General features: G+C 48.8%; 1 protein-coding gene across 2 annotated transcripts; it reads right to left on the reverse strand.

Annotated features, from left to right (window-relative positions):
* Window positions 1–5559: 5559 nt before the first annotated feature.
* On the reverse strand, window positions 5560–6681 carry LOC114693700 (claudin-13-like). 2 transcript variants are annotated; one of them, XM_037198551.1, is made up of 3 exons: window positions 6076–6681; window positions 5766–5967; window positions 5560–5691 (listed from the first exon to the last, which is right to left on the reverse strand). In XM_037198551.1, exons 1-3 carry the CDS (start codon window positions 6384–6386, stop codon window positions 5656–5658), a joined length of 549 nt encoding a protein of 182 aa, XP_037054446.1. In that variant the 5' UTR covers window positions 6387–6681; the 3' UTR covers window positions 5560–5655. The 2 variants fall into 2 exon arrangements, with proteins under 2 accessions (XP_037054446.1, XP_028726047.1); XM_028870214.2 differs by having other exon boundaries at window positions 5766–6680.
* Window positions 6682–17985: the final 11304 nt, after the last annotated feature.

Consider the following 17985-nt stretch of genomic DNA (forward strand, 5'->3'; position numbering starts at 1 on the left):
GATATAGATAGATGATACATGATAGATGGATATAGCTAGATAGCTTAGATTAAAATTAAGGCTGGGAATATGGCTGTCTCAGTTGATAGAGTAATATTGCCTAGCACATAAGAAACCCTGGGTCTGGTTCTCAGCCCTGTATAAACCATGTAGGGGCACATGCCTGTAATCCCTGCACACACTCCAGGGACAGAGACAGAAGGATCAGAAGTTCAAAGTCAACCTTGACTACACAGTGAGTCAAGCCTGGGCAACATGAGATCGCCTAGGAGATGAACTGGAAAGCAAGTTGGGGGAGAAGGGCCCAGCCCAGGGGGAACTGATTAGGAAGCAGGCAAGAGAAAGACTCAACACAGGGGAAGGGGAACACCCACGATGCCACCACCTTTCTGCACCATGATTCCCTCTCTTCACTGACCCCTCCCTATTCTGCTCTGGAAGAGCCATGTCCAAATGACTGCCCAGTCCTGTTAATGGCAGTTCAACCCTGTTATCTCCCAGCTTCTTCTAGAACTGATTCTGGACCCCCAAATCAGACTGTTCAACATGCAATTCACTCAGAGTTCACGCTGGCCAGTTTGAGGTCCATTTGACACAAGCTAGGGTCGTTTGGGAAGAGGGAACCTCAATTAAGAAAATGTTCATACTAGATCAGCCTGTGGGCAAGCCTGTGGGGGCATTTTCGTGACTGATGACTGACGTGGAAGGGCCCTGCTCACTGTGTGTGGTGCCGTCCCTGGACTGGCTGTCCTGAGTGCTATAGGAAAGCAGGCCCGGGAAGCTGTGGAGAGCAAACGATAGCGAGCATTTCTCCATGGCCTCTGCATCAGCTCCTGCCTTGAGTTCCTGCCCTGACTTCCATGGATGGTGGATTACAACATGTAATAACTGAAATAAACTCCTTTCCCTTTTTTTGCTTTTGGTCATGGTGTTTGATCACATCACTAGAAACCCTAAAACAGGGTTTGAAAGAGGTCTACATGCGGCCTGGAGCCACAGAGCCTGGGAACCTGTACCTGGGCTAAAGAATAAACCTGTGTGTCCAGTGTGGCAGGTGCAGAAGCATGGCTCCACACTGTGGCCGGCAGCAGCCAGGTGAGTTCCCTTAATCTTCTGGGGATCTCTATTCACGTAGCCAGTTCCTTGGCTGTACAGCAGAAAAGAATTTTCAACCAGGCACCGGGCGGTGAGCAGCCACAATATGCTAAAGAGGCAGAAGTAGGAAGATCACAAATTCTAAGCCAGCCTTTGCCACACTTTTGGCTGGTCAGATGGCTCAGTAAGCCAGGGGAGCCTGCCACCAACCCTGATGTCCTGAGTTCAATCCCCAGCGCACATTTGGTGGAAGGAGAGAACTGATCCCTATGGCCTGCACACGACACACGTAAAAATAAATGAACTGGCGCTGGGCGGTGGTGGTGCACGCCTTTAATCCCAGCACTTGGGAGGCAGAGCCAGGTGGACCTCTGTGAGTTCAAGGCCAGCCTGGTCTGCAGAGCAAGATCCAGGACAGGCACCAAAACTACAGAGAGAAACACTGTCTCAAAAAAAAAAAAAAAAAAAAACCAATAAAATAAAATTATTTTTTAAATTATACTTATTCATCTATGGGGCCGGGGGTACTCACGCTACAGGACGCATGTAAGGCGGGAAGATAACCCGAGAGAGTCCTTTCTCCCCTTCCACCAAGTGGTTCCCAGGGTTTGAACTCAGATGGTGAGGCTTGGTGGCAAGTACCTTTACCTGCTAAGCCATCTCATTGGCCCTCACACTGGGGGCCCAGACTTTTCTTCTCCCGGCATGAGACTCCTGGGACTATTCCAATCCATTAGGACTTGTTTTAATACTCTGATAGCTAAAGTGTCCTTTAGGATCTATTCATTTGTGCCAAAGAAGCCTTAGGGAGGTGTGTGAGTGGGCCAAGATGGTACTAACCTGGTTCTGGCCCAACTGGCCCATCCCCCAACGGCCATTGGTCCTGGCATTAGCATCCAGCATTAGCATCCAGCATTAGCATCCAGCTTTAGCATCCATTAGTTCCTTTTCGTCCTAATCACTCCCAATAGAAAACAGTGGAATGAATCAGTCTGAGTCCAGCTCGAAGAAACATGGTTTTGGGGACAGTTATCAAGTCATCTGTGCCTCGAACAGCTGCATCACATGGAACTGTATCACGAGAGAACTGTATCCCCGGAGCTTTCTACACAACTTGCAAGCTCCCTAGAAGGGTCTCCTCCCTCCCTCCCTCCACATCCACAAAAGTTTACCACCTCTAGAACCTGGGGTGGGGCCTCTTGAGTCTCCCCCACCCTCCCTGAGAATGTTTCTGTCCTAAGGGAACAGCTACAGAATAGGCTCCTTAGGGGGTGTGAGCTCAGCTTAAGGATGAGCAAACTCAGAAGGTAGGAAGTGACCTGTCTTAAATCAGGGTTTCTGTTGTTGCAACAAAACAACTCCAGGAATAAAGGGTTTATTCAGCTCACACTTCCACATCACTGTTCTCATCAAGGAAGTCAGGACAGAAACTCAAGCAGGACAGGAACCAGAAGCAGGAGCTGATGCAGAGGCCACGGAGGGGTGCTGCTTACTGGCTTGCTCCCCGTGTGTTGCTCAGCCTGCTTTCTTGTAGCACCCAAGACTACCAGCCCAGGGGGGCCCTACCCACAATCTGTTACTAATTAAGAAAAAGCCTTACAGCCAGATCTTATGGAGGCATTTTCTCAATTGAAGTTTCCTTCTTTCAGAAAACTCTAGTTTGTGTGTCAAGTTGACATAAGACCAGCCAGCACAGCAGCCCACCTCAGGCCTTGCTGTCTGGGGCAGGGCTGTCCACAGAGTCCTCAACAGGATCAGAGAGGCTACTGCAAGGTGGACATTTGCTGCAGAACAGGGCCCTTCCAAGAGGCAGGGGCGCTGAACTGGTCCAGCCCGGGTAGAGTAAGGCCCCATTGTTAAGGAATATTATTTTAAGGTGTGTTACTTTTGTTTATGTTGCATTTGTTTAACTCTGTGAAGCTGTGTTACTGTGCCTGTCTAAAACACCTGATGGTCTAATGAAGAGCTGAACGGTCAATAGCGAGGCAGGACAGGGAAACTGGGGGGATCCAGCTCTGAGCTGCAGGGCTCTAAGAGCAGATACCGAGGAAGCCTTCCCTGTGAGGTCAAAACGGCTCCAAGATTCCACCAACACCAATGGGTATATCTGGCAAGTCTGATAGCCAAGCCAGCAAGTGTGACCACAGCAGTCAGCACACGGATCTGGTGAAACCGATTCCGAGTCTGTGAGGCTCTGGCTGAGGAGGGGGCAGAGGGAGGGGCTTCAGTCCCTGGCCTCTTATCAGATCCATATATTTCTTCTTTTTAAATGTGTGTGCATGTGTGTGTGCATGTTCATGTACACATGTGTGTTCATGTAAATGAGTGTGCCTACGAGTTCATATTTGTGTCCATATGCATGTGGATACCAGAGGACCATCAGCGGTGGGATCCTCAGGGATGCTGTCTACCTCTTTTGAGTCTGGGTCTCTCGTAGGACCTGCGCTGACCAATTAGGCTAGACTTACTGCCCAAGGTGCTGGAGAGGCAGTCCTAAAATATAAATTACCTTAGGTCCATCGTGTGCTATTGGCCTCTGTGAGGGTCCGGGAAACGCTGAAGAAGACCCCAGACTCAAATAGTATGAAAAACAAAGAGTGTTTATTCTGCAGAAACAGCCAGCATGTGGAGTCAACCATTTGTACAAAATGGCGGCCGTGGGAGGAGCTCGCGGGCTCCCTTTCCGCTAGGGGAATTCCAGGAACAGCTGGGTCATCTCAAACATAACTGGTGAAGCAGGACGCAGTTACGTTAGCACATTTTTGATTGGCTGGGGTTCTAGTTTTTCTCATCTTTGCACATGCTTGGGTAAGTCTGGACATGTTTCGGGGGGATTACGGGAACTGTCTTTTTTGGTCACTGCCTTGAGATACTTGGGGTCTGGCTCAGGCCTCGTACATGCTCTCTCCTTCATCCCTGCTGGTTGTAAAATGGGGAAGTTCACACCTCTCACCTCTATGGGAATCTGATGCCAAAATATGTAAAGGATCTGCATCTCTGCCATCTCCACCCCACACAGGGTTGTTCCACGAAGTGCTCTGGGTGAGGTACCCTCAGAGACAGCCAGGTCCCCTGCAGGGACATACCCAGGTGAGGGTTAACCTTGTCAACTTGCTGGGATTTGGAATCGCCATGGTAGAAAGAAAACTCGCAGCACCTCTGAGAAAGAGTTCTCTAGAGTTAACCAATGTGAGAAGGCCATCCCTAACTGTGGGAGGCACCGTTTCAGGCTCTGAGGCCTCAGACTGAATGAAAAGGAGGAAGGGAGCTGAGCACCAGCATCCATCCCTTCTGCTTCCTGACTGTGGGCGCCATGGGACCAGCTGCCTCCCACGCCTGCTGCCGTGACTTCCATCATGATGGGCTGTGGCTCTCGAGACCTGTGAGCCACGGAGAACCTTCCCTTCCTGGAGTCATTCTTGTCCCAGCCATGAGAAGAATGACAGAGACATGTGGGTTCACAGGAGACCAAGCCACAGGAGGAACAGCCGGCCCTACCCTTCCACACACAGTCCTTCCTCACCACGCAGCTCAGAACCTCTGAAGAAAGGGTGCTTCTCAGTCCTGCTTGGACCAGCTCCTCAGCCAGCAGTTTTTATGAGGAATGGGGTGGGGGGCACTGGGCCAAAGCCCATCTGAGGGACTCAATGGCTAACGTATGGCCACGTGAGCATGAGGACCTAAGTTCAGAGCCAACACCCACGTCAAAGAAAGCCTGTGGAGGCACACACCTGTAATCCTAGCACTGGGGAACACAGACAAGCAGATCCTGGAGTTTGAAGGAGGGACATCAAGTCTAGAAGATTCTATGAGTTCTAGTTTCAGTGAGTGACTCTCTCAAAGAGCAGGCAGAAAAGTGATGGACAAAGACATCTGACATCCACGTATGTCCTCCACACATATTTTCTCTCCTTCACACATACATGTAGAACACACACACACACACACACACACACACACACACACACACTGTATGGAGCCAGGCTGGAGTCTCCAGTGGGCTGACATAATGGTACCCCAGTGACTTGCCAGCCAGGAGCAGGTGGTTATCAACATCCGAGCTTATCTTCTGCAAGGGAATGTCGGAGGTGCCAGGGTGGCAGGCTATCAGTACTTTCAGAGTTGAGCCTGGTGACAGGACCCTTAGGAAGGTGTCCCAGTGGGCCAGGATGGCACAAGGCTGGATCAGTCTCTTCTCACCCATCCCCAACAGCCAGAAAAACCTGGTTTCACCATTCTGTTTCCCTTTTGGTCTGTTTCCAGTCAGTCCAAATTGAGAGAGCAACCACAGACCAAAGAAACAGCTCCATCCAAGTCCAGCTTGGGGGGGGGGGACACAATGACTTTTATTGGGGTCTCTTATAGGTTCTTATAGGTTCATAGGTGACTCAGGCAGCTTCATCACCAAGAAGCCCACCTCATCATGGTGACAACTCATCCGGCTGCGTCCCTGGAGTCCCTCACAGCTTGTGGGCAGCTCCATCCAAGTGTCTTTTCTGCCCCTAGAAATAGTTCACTGATTCTAGAACCTGGGAAGAGGGCATCTCGAGTCTTGCAAGTTCACTCGGCCTCCTGCTCACTTTTGGAATGAAACACCTGCAGAACAGGGTCGTAAGATGGTCTGAGGTCAGTCTAAAAATAAACAGCTCAAAAGGTAGAGAGAGACTTACCCGATGCATTGCCGTTGGCTCCTGAAGGCTGCTAGCACAGTCCACGGTGAGTCTAAGGTCATTGAGTGATGGGCAGTCAAAACACAGCAGAGTGCCTCCCAGCAACAGCAGCAGTGAGCTGGCCCAGGCTAAGCGGAGTGAGGCACCCATCTCTGTTTTCTTCGTGGAACCCAGCAGTGGGTTGGAGAAGCCACGGCTGATGCTGTAGGACACCCAGGACGTGGATATCAGCACCAGAAAGCCAACACCGAGGAATATCACACTGGCTGCCCTCATGATCTTGAGTACAATGGCCCTGCTCTTCACACACCTGATGCGTTCATCCCCAATCATGCACAGCAGCAAACCTAGCCAGGTTCCAATGATGCAGGTGACCATGGAGACTCGAGCCACGCTGAGGTCCTGAGTTACTGCGGGCCGGATGCCATACAAGGTGCACAGTATCTGGTTGCTTTTCTCCACCTGGCATATGTGCCACAGGCCCTCGCCAATGCTGGCATCTGGGTTCGTCTCATCAGGAAATGTCACCTTCCAAAAGGGGAGGATACAGCTCACGATGGCGCACAGCCAGCCCAGCGTAGCCAAGGAGAAGCTGATGGCCTCTTGCTCCATGCAGACCATGGTTCAGAGTCTGCTGGCGGCAGGACCAGGAAGAGTGAGGGGTCCGGTTCTAGAGACGCAGGGTTCCAAGAGCTGAGGATGGACTTTTAAAGTGTGTAAAGCAAGCCTCTCCCTGTGAGGCAGAGTGGCACAGAGCAAGAAAGGGATGCCGCTGCCACCAACGACTATCTCAGTTGAGTCAGATGTCCCAGGCTAGCAAGCGTGAGCACAGCAGTTGACACGGGGATCTATCTGGTGAAACAGATTGAGCTTCTGTGAGGCTCTGGCAGAGGGTGGAGCAGAGGGAAGATCTTCACCCCTGGCCCTGCCCTGACCAGATCCCTGTATTTCTTTTTCTTTCTTTCTTTTTTAATGTATGTGTGTGAACCTGAGCATGCTTGTAAACATGTGTGCCTGTTCCTGTGTGCATGCATACATATGTGTGCACTTGCATGTTGGGGATCTCATGGGTCTGGAGCTCACCAGTTAGGCAACTAGCTAGCTGGCTAGTGAGCCTAGAAATGCCTCATGTCTCCACCTCACTGCATTGGGGTCATGAGCAAACACCACCATATCCAACCTTTTTATGTGGGATCTGAGAATTGAACTCAGGTCCTCCAAGGTATACCCTCAACCCTGGATCTATGGAATTCTGAGCCCAGACCCAGTGAAATCACCTTAAAGCCTCAATCATGACCAAGAGTTTCCATCTAATATTAAGAAACCAGGAAACCCCCCTCAGGCCAAGGGAATGAACCTGAAGGTCCAGCACAGAGATTCCCAGATAGGACAAGATTCTCCCTGCAGGGTTTTCTGTCCTTCTTAACTTTCCCTCACCTTTTAGAAAAGGGGTGTGAAATGCAACCTTGAACTCACGATCCTCCTGCCTCCACCTCCCAGTGCTGGACACACAAGTGTATACCACCAGGCCCAGAACTTTCCCCTTCTTTTTTGTTTTGTTTTTTGAGACTGGGCTTCTCTGTGTAGCCCCAACCATCCTGGAACTCACTTTGTAGACCAGGCTGTCCTCGAACTCACAGAGATCCGCCTGTCTCTATCTCTCGAGTGCTGGGATCAAACATGTGCGCTACCACCGCCTGGCACTTTTCTCTTTTTTAACTGGAGAAGTGGTTCAACCATGATGAGTTGATCTTCAGGGCCGCAAGAACACATTATAGAGACTCAGCTGTGTATTAAAGCTGAACTTTGAGCGGCCAAGGGTCTGTCAAATGGGAAGCCATCTTCCTGGAGTGTCATGCGTGAGATTTTTAGGGTCTGGTTCTGGTCAGCGTGTATTCCACTTTTACCCTCCCTCAAAGGCCCCCGTGGCATCACCCACATTAGGGGGCGCACAGAGACCCTGGCTCCATGCTTGGCTCTCTGTTCTCCTGATGGCTTCTCTACAACATGGGGGCCTTGAGCGTCCCACTGTGAGTGTCAAACATCCTTTGGGTCGGTGCTGACAATCTGTGGCTTCTCCAGGACTCCAGGTCCTGCCCTTCCTGACCTACCCAGCATCACAGGCATCCTCGCCTACATGCTGAGTCCTCCTCGGCCTTTTCCATCCCTCAACACAGGCCACTGGCTCCTGACATCACGGACACAGTCCTGCTCCACTCCTCCATCTATCCCAGCCTGACCTCCCTCCAGAGCTCATGATTCAGCCATGAGAGAGGCCTCTGGAGAGCGAGGGGATGTCACTCAATGGGAGATGCTGAACTAACATGCACAAAGTCCCGGAGTCCATCCCCAGACCCCACATACCAGACAAGGAGCATACTCTGTATCTTACCACTCTGGAGGCAGAGGCAGGGGAATGAAGGTTCAAATGCATCCCCAGAGATAACCAGTTCAAGGCCAGCCTGAGCATTTGATCCTGTCTTAAGAACTAAAACTAAGTGTGACAGGTGGCAGGTGACACCAGTCATTACAGCCCCAGGACGGTCACACCTTCCAGGACAGCTCGGGATTCCATAGCGTGAAGAGAGAAAGAGAAAAAAAAATGGCTGGGCGGCGGTGACGCACGCCTGTAATCCCAGCACTCGGGAGGCAGAGGCAGGTGGATCTCTGTGAGTTCAAGGCCAGCCTGGTCTATGGACATAGTCCAGGGCAGGCTCCCAAGCTACAGAGAAACCCTGTCTCAAAATAACAAACAAAAAAAAAAAAGATAAAGGGAAGTTCCCCAACACCAGCCAAAGCTCCAGTGCTCCACATCGGGATGGCTCACTGTGGCTCACACGGAAAAGGCTCATGGCCATGGAGGAGTTTCCTTTCCCCTTGTATCCCCAGCAGCAGTTCCCTGATGCTGAGGAGGGCACTGGAGTCTGCAGCTTCCCGGTTCTCCTTCTTCCATCAGGCCAAAGGCGTTTCAGTCAGAAGGAAACAGCTACAGAATAAGTCATAAGATGGTCAGAACTGACTACAGATAGACAAATCCATACACAGAGACTGGCCCCCTTATGCATTGTTGATGTCTGAGGAGTGTTGGGAGAATTCCACAGAGCTACACCTGGTTTAACTCCAGAGTGTTAACACCTAGCTTTAATCTGCCTTTTGTGGTTGCTACCTCCTGCCTCCTGGACCTTCTCTTTGAAGTCTCCTCTGAGAGTTTCTAGGGGTTCAAAGCCTATGCACACTTGGTTTTAGAACAGCCCAGAACACTGTGGTATTCCTTTCCTGGGAATTTGCATTTGGCATTGTCCCTTGGAGGGGGGAACTTAGATATAAGGTTTTGTTATAGGGATTGACTTTCCACGGGTGTAAACTGTATAATAATGAAAGGGCCCTTTGCTAAGCTAAAGTGGACCAGTCCATAGAGACGGGTACCCTCCTGCAACTGGGAAAGGCTAGACTCATCCTTGAGGTGCCTCTGTCTTTTGTTTCCACTGACCTGCTGCATGAACACCACCGACTCGGGATACACAGCAGAGGAGGGTCTTTCCATGGAGCCCTCAAAAGCACTGGGCTGGTCGTTGTTAGTGGAGCAAGCCCTGGCACCACAGCAGGGCCCCTCCCAGCAAAAGCAGCTGGGGAGCTGAGCCAGCCCAGGTAGGGTGAGGCTCCCATCTCTGGTTTCCTTTGGGAGACCACTGGAGGGTTGGCCATGCCAAGGATGACATTGTGTGTTACCCAGGTACAAGAAGCAGCAGAGCCGGGCGGCGGTGGCGCACGCCTTTAATCCCAGCACTCGGGAGGCAGAGGCAGGCGGATCTCTGTGAGTTCGAGGCCAGCCTGGGCTACCAAGTGAGTTCCAGGAAAGGCGCAAAAGCTACACAGAGAAACCCTGTCTCGAAAAATCAAAAAAAAAAAAAAGAAGCAGCAGACCAGCTCCCAGGAACAACCTACTTGCCGCCATCTTGATCTTTACCCCATCATTTATATTTGACTCATAGGTGACTCGTTCCTCCCCGATCAAGTACAGCAGCAAACCCAGGAAGGTGATGATGATGCAGATGACCACTGGAACTCGAGAAACCTGCCGGCCTGTGGCAGGACCGGGCCTGAGCTGTATGGCATGCACCTCAGGCCATGGAGTCCATCATTCTCACACAGGTTCCAAAGGCTCTCCCAAAGGACCAAGTGTTCAGACATTTTCTTCACACGCCACTTTGGCAGCCAAGTGCACACAATAGTGCCTATGCAGGCCAGAACAGCCAGAGAGAAGCTGGCTGCCTGCAGTTCCTGGGGAGCCGTGGCTCAGTCTCTGCTGGACACAGCACGCAGAAGACAGTGGAGATCTGTCTGTCAGCTGCAGGATTCAAGGGGCTGAGGATGGGTTTTCAACCTGTCAATAGCAAGCTGTTCTGAGAACCACAGCTCTGTGTAGTCAGACACACAGGCAGCAGGTGCAGACAGACACACAGGCAGCAGGTGCAGACAGACACACACACAGCCAGCAGGTGGAGTCAGACATACAGCCAGCAGGTGCAGACAGACACACAGACAGCAGGTGCAGACACACAGCCAGCAGGTGCAGACAGACACACAGACAGCAGGTGGAGATAGACACACAGACAGCAGGTGGAGACAGACACACAGACAGCAGGTGGAGACAGACACACAGGCAGCAGGTGCAGACAGACACACAGCCAGCATGTGAAGACAGACACACAGCCAGCAGGTGCAGACAGACATACAGCCAGCAGGTGCAGACAGACACACAGACAGCATGTGAAGACAGACACACAGCCAGCAGGTGCAGACAGACATACAGCCAGCAGGTGCAGACAGACACACAGACAGCATGTGAAGACAGACACACAGCCAGCAGGTACAGACAGACACACAGACAGCAGGTGCAGACAGACACACAGACAGCAGGTGCAGACAGACACACAGACAGCAGGTGGAGTCAGACACACAGCCAGCAGGTGCCACATGGCAGTGGACACAAAGCCCTGGGAATTGTAGGAATTTAGCAGAAGTACTGTACGGGGTAGAAATTAGAATGAACAGCCGTTTTTAGAAATACTTTGACCTTGAAGAATCCGTGCGGAAAACAGTGATAGTTTTGCTAAAGGGTTTGCAGCCATCTCATGACTTTGTCACAATACGCCTCAGGCAGATAGAACACGGCCTGAGCTGAGCTCAAGGATAAACAGAGACAACGTGCAAACTGAGACCCAACTTCAGCTCTCCTATTGGATGGAGGAGGCCAGGGCTACTGTTGGGACTGAGTAATTCATTCTCAGCTGGGGCCTTCCACGGGGCAGAGCTCCTCCAAACATCAGCAGCATGAAGCTAGCCCAGCCTGGCTAGAGCCAGACACCCTACTCTGCTTTCTGCATGGAGCCCAAGAGTGCATCTGAGCAGCCATAGATGAAGTTGTGTGTTCTCCAGGACATGGGCACCATTGACTGCAGGTCAGCACCAGGATCAAGGCCCCCACCCTCCTCACAGTCATGACATCACCTCTGTCAGTAGACAGCCATGATGACACTCAACCTCAAACATACACAGAGGCAAAGCCATTCCATTATACAGATGACCATGAGGACCTGAGACACCTGTGGCCCTGAGCTGATGTGACCCAGTAGCCATGGTCCTTAGCCTGCATGCTGCATTGTCTGTGAACCTGGCACATTTGCCAAGACCCCGCCTAACATAGGATTCCAGCCATGTCTCACATTCAGGAGACACTGTCACCCTTCACATGGGTAGCACACAGCTCCAAAGGGCCACAGGCCTGCCCAATCTGGCCACAGAGATGCTGACCTGCTGCAGGACACTAAGAATCATGGCCCAGAGTCACTGCAGTTAGGTAAGGGAGTTAGGAGGATCTGGGCTGAGCTGCAGGATCCCAAGGACTGATGATGGACAGAGCAAGTGTCCGTTCAGAGAAAGCCTTTCCCTGGACACAGACAGACACAAAAGCAGACAGAGACTCAGTCCACACCAACAACAATTACCTCTGTAGAAGCAGATGTCCCCGGCAGCAGTGTGAGGACAGCAGTTGACAGAGGCATCTGGTGATAGAGATTGGGGGAGTCTGAGGCTATGACAGGGGGTGGGGCACAGGGTGGAGCCTCAGATCATGGGGCCTCACAACCAGCCTGTACTGCCTTATGTAGAAAGGGTGTGTGTGTGTGTGTGTGTGTGTGTGTGTGTGTGTGTGTCTGTGTGTCTGTGTGTCTGTGTGTCTGTGTCTGAGTTACCTACAGATGAACAAATCCAAAACACAGAAAAACTGGCCCACCTTATGCATTGTTTTTGTCTGTGGAGTGTAGGCAGAATTCCCACAGAAGTATAGAAGCCTCACAACCCCTTTCCTCCCAGGCTGCTCTTGGTCATGGTATTTATCACAGCAGTAGAAACTCTGAGACACTCTGTCTTCGTCTGTCTCTGGGTGTCCCACCTTACCTCAGTGTTGCTGACACTGTACACTTCTGTCCCTGGGGCACATTTGGTATGGGAAGTGTGCAGCAGGCTGTGAGGAAAACCTGATTTTTGAAGGCAGCATAACCCCTCCACTCTGGAATCTGTCCTAGTTAATGGGTGTGAGGAGAGTGTGTGGGGACACCATCAGCTTCCACTGGACATGAATGAAAGTTCCCTGGCAGGTCCCTCAGGAGAGGACATGCTCAAGTCCAATGTAGAAAACAGAGTGGTTAATGTGGTCTGGGGTCAGTGATGCCATCAGGGACCCAGCCATGTCACTGTTCTTCTCTGTCACCTCTGCTCCCAAGCCTTGGTGCCCAGTCTGTCAACTCATCATGCTGGACACTTCTCTAGAGGACAAAGGGAGAGCTCTGGGCTTGGTGGTGCACACCTGATAATCATCACTGTGGAGGTTAAGGCAGGAGGATCATGAGTTCAAAGCTGACCTGTGCCATGTCACAAGAGTGTGTATGCAACGTAAACAGAAGGTGGAAGTAGGGAGGACAAAGAACATGGCAGTGTGAATCCAGTCCTACCTGCCAATCACCTTCTACTGCAAGCCATTGGTCAGAGAAAGATCACTGGTCAGAGCTGGGCATATCATGGCCGAGAGCTAGCTAGGGAAGCTGGGGACCAAGCAGGTTTTATTGTCACCTTGCTGTGAATATCGCTCTGTATAAATAAAACACTGATTGGCCAGTAGCCAGACAGGAAGTATAGGCGGGACTAACAGAGAGGAGAATTGAGGGAACAGGAAGGCAGAGGGGAGACTGCCTGCACCCACCAACAGAACAAGAAAGATGTAAGGTACCAGTAAGCCACAAGCCACGTGGCAAAGTATAGATTAATAGAAATGGGCTAAATATAAGAGTAAGAGCTAGACTTTGATAGACCTGAGCTAATGGCCAAGCAGTTTAAATAATATAAGTGTCTGTATGTTTATTTTATGAGTGGGATCTGGGACTGGTGGGGCTTGGCAGGAGCTAGAGAGAAATACTCCAGCTACAAATGATGCCCAATGTGTTGGCAAGAGTTTCCACCTAAAACCTGAGTAAAAAGATTCTAAAATGGAGCTAAAAACTGCTCCTAGTTGTCTCTTTCAAGTTAGTGGCAGCCTGCGTGTTTGAGCTACTATCTACCATGGCGGGTTCCTGGCATGTGCCCTCCACCTGCAGTATGGCTGCACATTTAAGCTGTGTGGTGGATTTAGCCTTTGCTAGTACAAAATAAAAAGAGGTTTCTGGGCTACATGCTGCTTTGATAGAAGCATAGACCCACTATTTCTGAGAGTTGATGGCTCCCAGAGCTGGCAGAAAATGTACCACCGCCATGTTGCCAAGCTGAAGTGGGAAGAACCAGCAGCCATAGCACCGTTTCAGTCTTAGAATGGTGCAGTTTAAAGCAATAGGTTCACAATAAGACTGATTCAGATGGAATAGTTTACAATGTATGTAAAAATGTACGTAGGCTTGAAAGAGAGAGAAAAAGGAATATATACAGTTATATAAACAAATAGATAGTTTTTAAAAATAAAGTCTTTAAAAGAACAGTACAGGTAATAAGCCATGTAAAGATGGCTACCACACAGAGAATCTGGATTGTGTTATTTTTGATATTCGTAACTGAAGAAAAACATTAGATTATAAAAGCTGTTGCCGGGCGTTGGTGGCGCACGCCTTTAATCCCAGCACTCGGGAGGCAGAGCCAGGCGGATCTCTGTGAGTTCGAGGCCAGCCTGGGCTACCAAGTGAGTTCCAGGAAAGGCACAAAGCTACACAGAGAAACCCTGTCTCGAAAAACCAAAAAAAAAAAAAAAAAAAAAGCTGTTGAGTTATGCCCAAATGTATACTTTAAAGGTACCTTGACTTCAAAATTTAGATATAAGGATATGTTGCTTTGGAAAGGAGGCTCTGCTTTTGTTTCCACAGAAAACCAGAGGCTATGGATTTGTTCCAGATTAAGATACATCAGGTTTCACCAGCCAAGACCCCCTAAAAGGTCTCCGATGACACCATGGCCCAGATGATCCAACATCCAGAACCATTTCAAGGCAACTGGCTCAGACGATACACCCTCACGGACTACTTCATAGTCCTAAAATTTTCTTTGTGTCCCCATAAGATACAGCACCCGCCCCCCCTCCAGCAGAAAGTAGTAAGAGAAGCTACGCCCAAATTCCCAAATGTACCATGCTGGCTTTGGAGATGGAATTTGCTCATTCCTTCTCTAAGCCCAAACATATTCCTAAAATAAAAGGTTAAAAGATATTTTTTCCCATATCAGAAGAGTGCTCTGGTGTGGGACAGAGAAAAACCAATATTTTTATTTAAAACAAGTTGGTTATAAATGCAATCTCTCTCTCTCTTTTTTTTTTTTTTTTTTTCCCGAGACAGGGTTTCTCTGTGTAGTTTTGCGCCTTTCCTGGAACTCACTTGGTAGACCAGGCTGGCCTTGAACTCACAGAGATCAGCCTGCCGCTGCCTCCTGAGTGCTGGGATTAAAGGCATGTGCCACCACCACCCAGCTGCAATCTCTTTCTAAGGAAGAAAAGGGGAGGGGCTGGAGAGATGGTTCAGTGGTTAAGAGCACTGGCTGATCTTCCTGAAGATCCTGAATTCAATTTCCAGCAACCACATGGTGGCTCACAACCATCTATAATGAGATCTGGTGCCCTCTTCTGACCTGCAGGGACACATGTAGGCAGAACACTATATACATAATAAATAAATAAATCTTTAAAAAAAAAACAAGAAAAGGGGATATGATATAGATATATAGAATATAGATATGATAGGATAAAAGGGTAGATTAATGAACCTACTATTAAAGAACAACTTGTTTAAAATGTTTTACATTTGGTGTAGATTTTAGTTTATGTTTAAAATGTTTTACATTGGTATAGATTTTAGTTTATTGATACAAGTTTAAACTTAATTTTGTTATACTGTATATATAGTTCTATTCTCATTTGAGGTATTATGTTTATGTAACTCATTTAGATTAGAATGGATAATTAAATAGATTAACAATTAGTCATCTATGATAATCATACTTATAGCCATGTTAGTTAAGTCTTCCAAGTATACATAGATATATTTCAGATAGATAAGAAATCTTCAAATACTTCAAAGACCTACAGAATATGGTATTTAAAATATTTTTTTAAAATTTAGACTTTCTGGACAGTGAGACATGTCTGCTCCTGGCAACAATGGATTTACTTCAGAGAGGAGGATGAACATCGAAGACACTACATATGGAGTTTATCTTCACCTTGGCAAAAATAGCCATTTGGGCAAGAAACTTTTCTTGCCTGGACTGCTTGATCAACTGGACATACAGGACCCATAGAAAGATGACTACTGAACTTTGCTTGACAAAATGGTCCTTCAGGTTCCTGCTTCTCAGAGAAAACTGCCAGACATTCTACAAAACACTGAGGAAAATGACCAAGAGACTCTAACCCTGTGGGCTGAAGACAGATGCCCCAACTTTATAAAGGAACATGAGGTGACTGTCCAGGCTGTCAGCTGTCTCTGTCTACCCTGTAAGACTCCCAAAAGTTGCTTACATCCTTCTCCCATTTCTCAGGTAATATAATATCCTTCTGAGGTCTTTGATGTAGTTGAAGATAGATAGTTACAATTTTCCTTCGTTATGATAAAAGATAAGTTAGATATGAAACCTTAGACTCACAAATATAAGATAGATAGGATATCTTCTTTAATATTGTAACTGTAATTCTTGCTTGATAATTGTTTTGTTATATGTAATTTTACTATGTTAAAGTTAAAACCTTCCTTTCTGAAAAAGAAGAAAAGGGGAAGTGCTGTGGATATTGCTCTGTATAAATAAAACACTGATTGGCCAGTAGCCAGACAGGAAGTATAGGTGGGACTAACAGAGGAGAATTGAGGGAACAGGAAGGCAGAGGGGAGACTGCCTGCACCCACCACCGGGACAAGAAAGATGTAAGGTACCAGTAAGCCACGAGCCACGTGGCAAAGTATAGATTAATAGAAATGGGCTAAATATAAGAGTAAGAGCTAGACTTTGATAGGCCTGAGCTAATGGCCAAGCAGTTTAAATAATATAAGTGTCTGTATGTTAATTTTATGAGTGGGATCCGGGACTGGCGGGGCTTGGCGGGAACTGGAGAGAAATTCTCCAGCTACAGTCACCTCATCCCCACGTGGACCAATCAGTTATGTGTGTGCTGTGGGATGGTTTTTCTGTATGCTGTGAGTATGTGGTGCTACTGTTGCTTAATAAAGCTGTATTGGCAACACAGGATAAGAGCCAGGTTGGAAATTCAAGCAAAGATACAGGGAGAGAAAATGTGGAGTCAGGAGGAAGCAGAGCAATGCCGGGCGAAGGAAGATGTAATATAAAGGTAAAGCCACGAGACACATGGTGATACATAGATTAATATCAATGGGTTAATTTAAGGTGATAGAGCTAGCTAGCAAGTAGCCTGACCCATAGACCAAACAGTTTGTAATTAATGTAAGCCTCGGTGTGTTTATTTGAGAATGGCTGTGGAACACAGAAAAACTTCTGGCTACAGTAGACATGCTCTTTTTTTTATATTATCATTTTATATAATATCTAATTATATAAATGTCTTGAATTCAATGCATTTATATGTGTGCATTCATATACATGGGGAGGGAGATTCTTTCAATGGTATGGATGCTTTGGCTCTGATTCAAACCTTCAGGGGGACTATCCTGGGCTCAGAATACAGAGACCCAGCACTGAGGTACAGCTTGGAGGTTCTGAGGTCAGTCTGAGAACCCTGGTAAACATGAAGCATATTCTGGCATGTGATGGTAAATCTAGTGCCAAAGAGGAAAAGACAGGTGGAGCCACAGGGCTTCCTGGACAGGAGGTCTGCACAGTTGATGAGACCTGGTCATTTGAGAAACCTTGTCTTTAAGGAGATAGATGGCATCCAGAGGATGATGACAGAGGTAGTCCTCTGGTCTCCTCATACACACCATATCTAGGAATGCGCCCACAGGACAGCACACAGACACACACACACACACACACACACACACACACACACACACACACACACACACCCTTTCTACATAAGGCAGTACAGGCTGGTTGTGAGGCCAATGATCTGAAGCTCCACCCTGTGCCACACCCCCTGTCATAGACTCAGACTCCCCCAATCTCTATCACCAGATGCCTCTGTCAACTGCTGTCCTCACACTGCTGCCGGGGACATCTGCTTCTACAGAGGTAATTGTTGTTGGTGTGGACTGAGTCTCTGTCTGCTTTTGTGTCTGTCTGTGTCCAGGGAAAGGCTTTCTCTGAACGGACACTTGCTCTGTCCATCATCAGTCCTTGGGATCCTGCAGCTCAGCCCAGATCTCCACTGTCTCCCTTTCCTAACTGCAGTGACTCTGGGCCATGATTCTCAGTGTCCTGCAAGCAGGTCAGCACCTCTGTGGCCAGATTGGGCAGGCCGTGGCTTTTGGAGCTGTGCTGCTACCCATGTGAAGGGTGACAGTGTCTCCTGAATGTGAGACAGGGCTGGAATCCTATGTTAGGCGGGGGTCTATGGCAAATGTGCCAGGTTCACAGACAATGCAGCATGCAGTCTAAGGACCATGGCTACTGGGTCACATCAGCTCAGGGCCACAGGTGTTCTCAGGTCCTCATGTCATCTGTATAATGGAATGGCTTTGCCTCTGTGTATGTTTGAGGTTGAGTGTCATCATGGCTGTCT

Source organism: Peromyscus leucopus, chromosome 23 (assembly GCF_004664715.2).
Source record: "Peromyscus leucopus breed LL Stock chromosome 23, UCI_PerLeu_2.1, whole genome shotgun sequence".
Lineage (NCBI taxonomy): Eukaryota > Metazoa > Chordata > Mammalia > Rodentia > Cricetidae > Peromyscus > Peromyscus leucopus.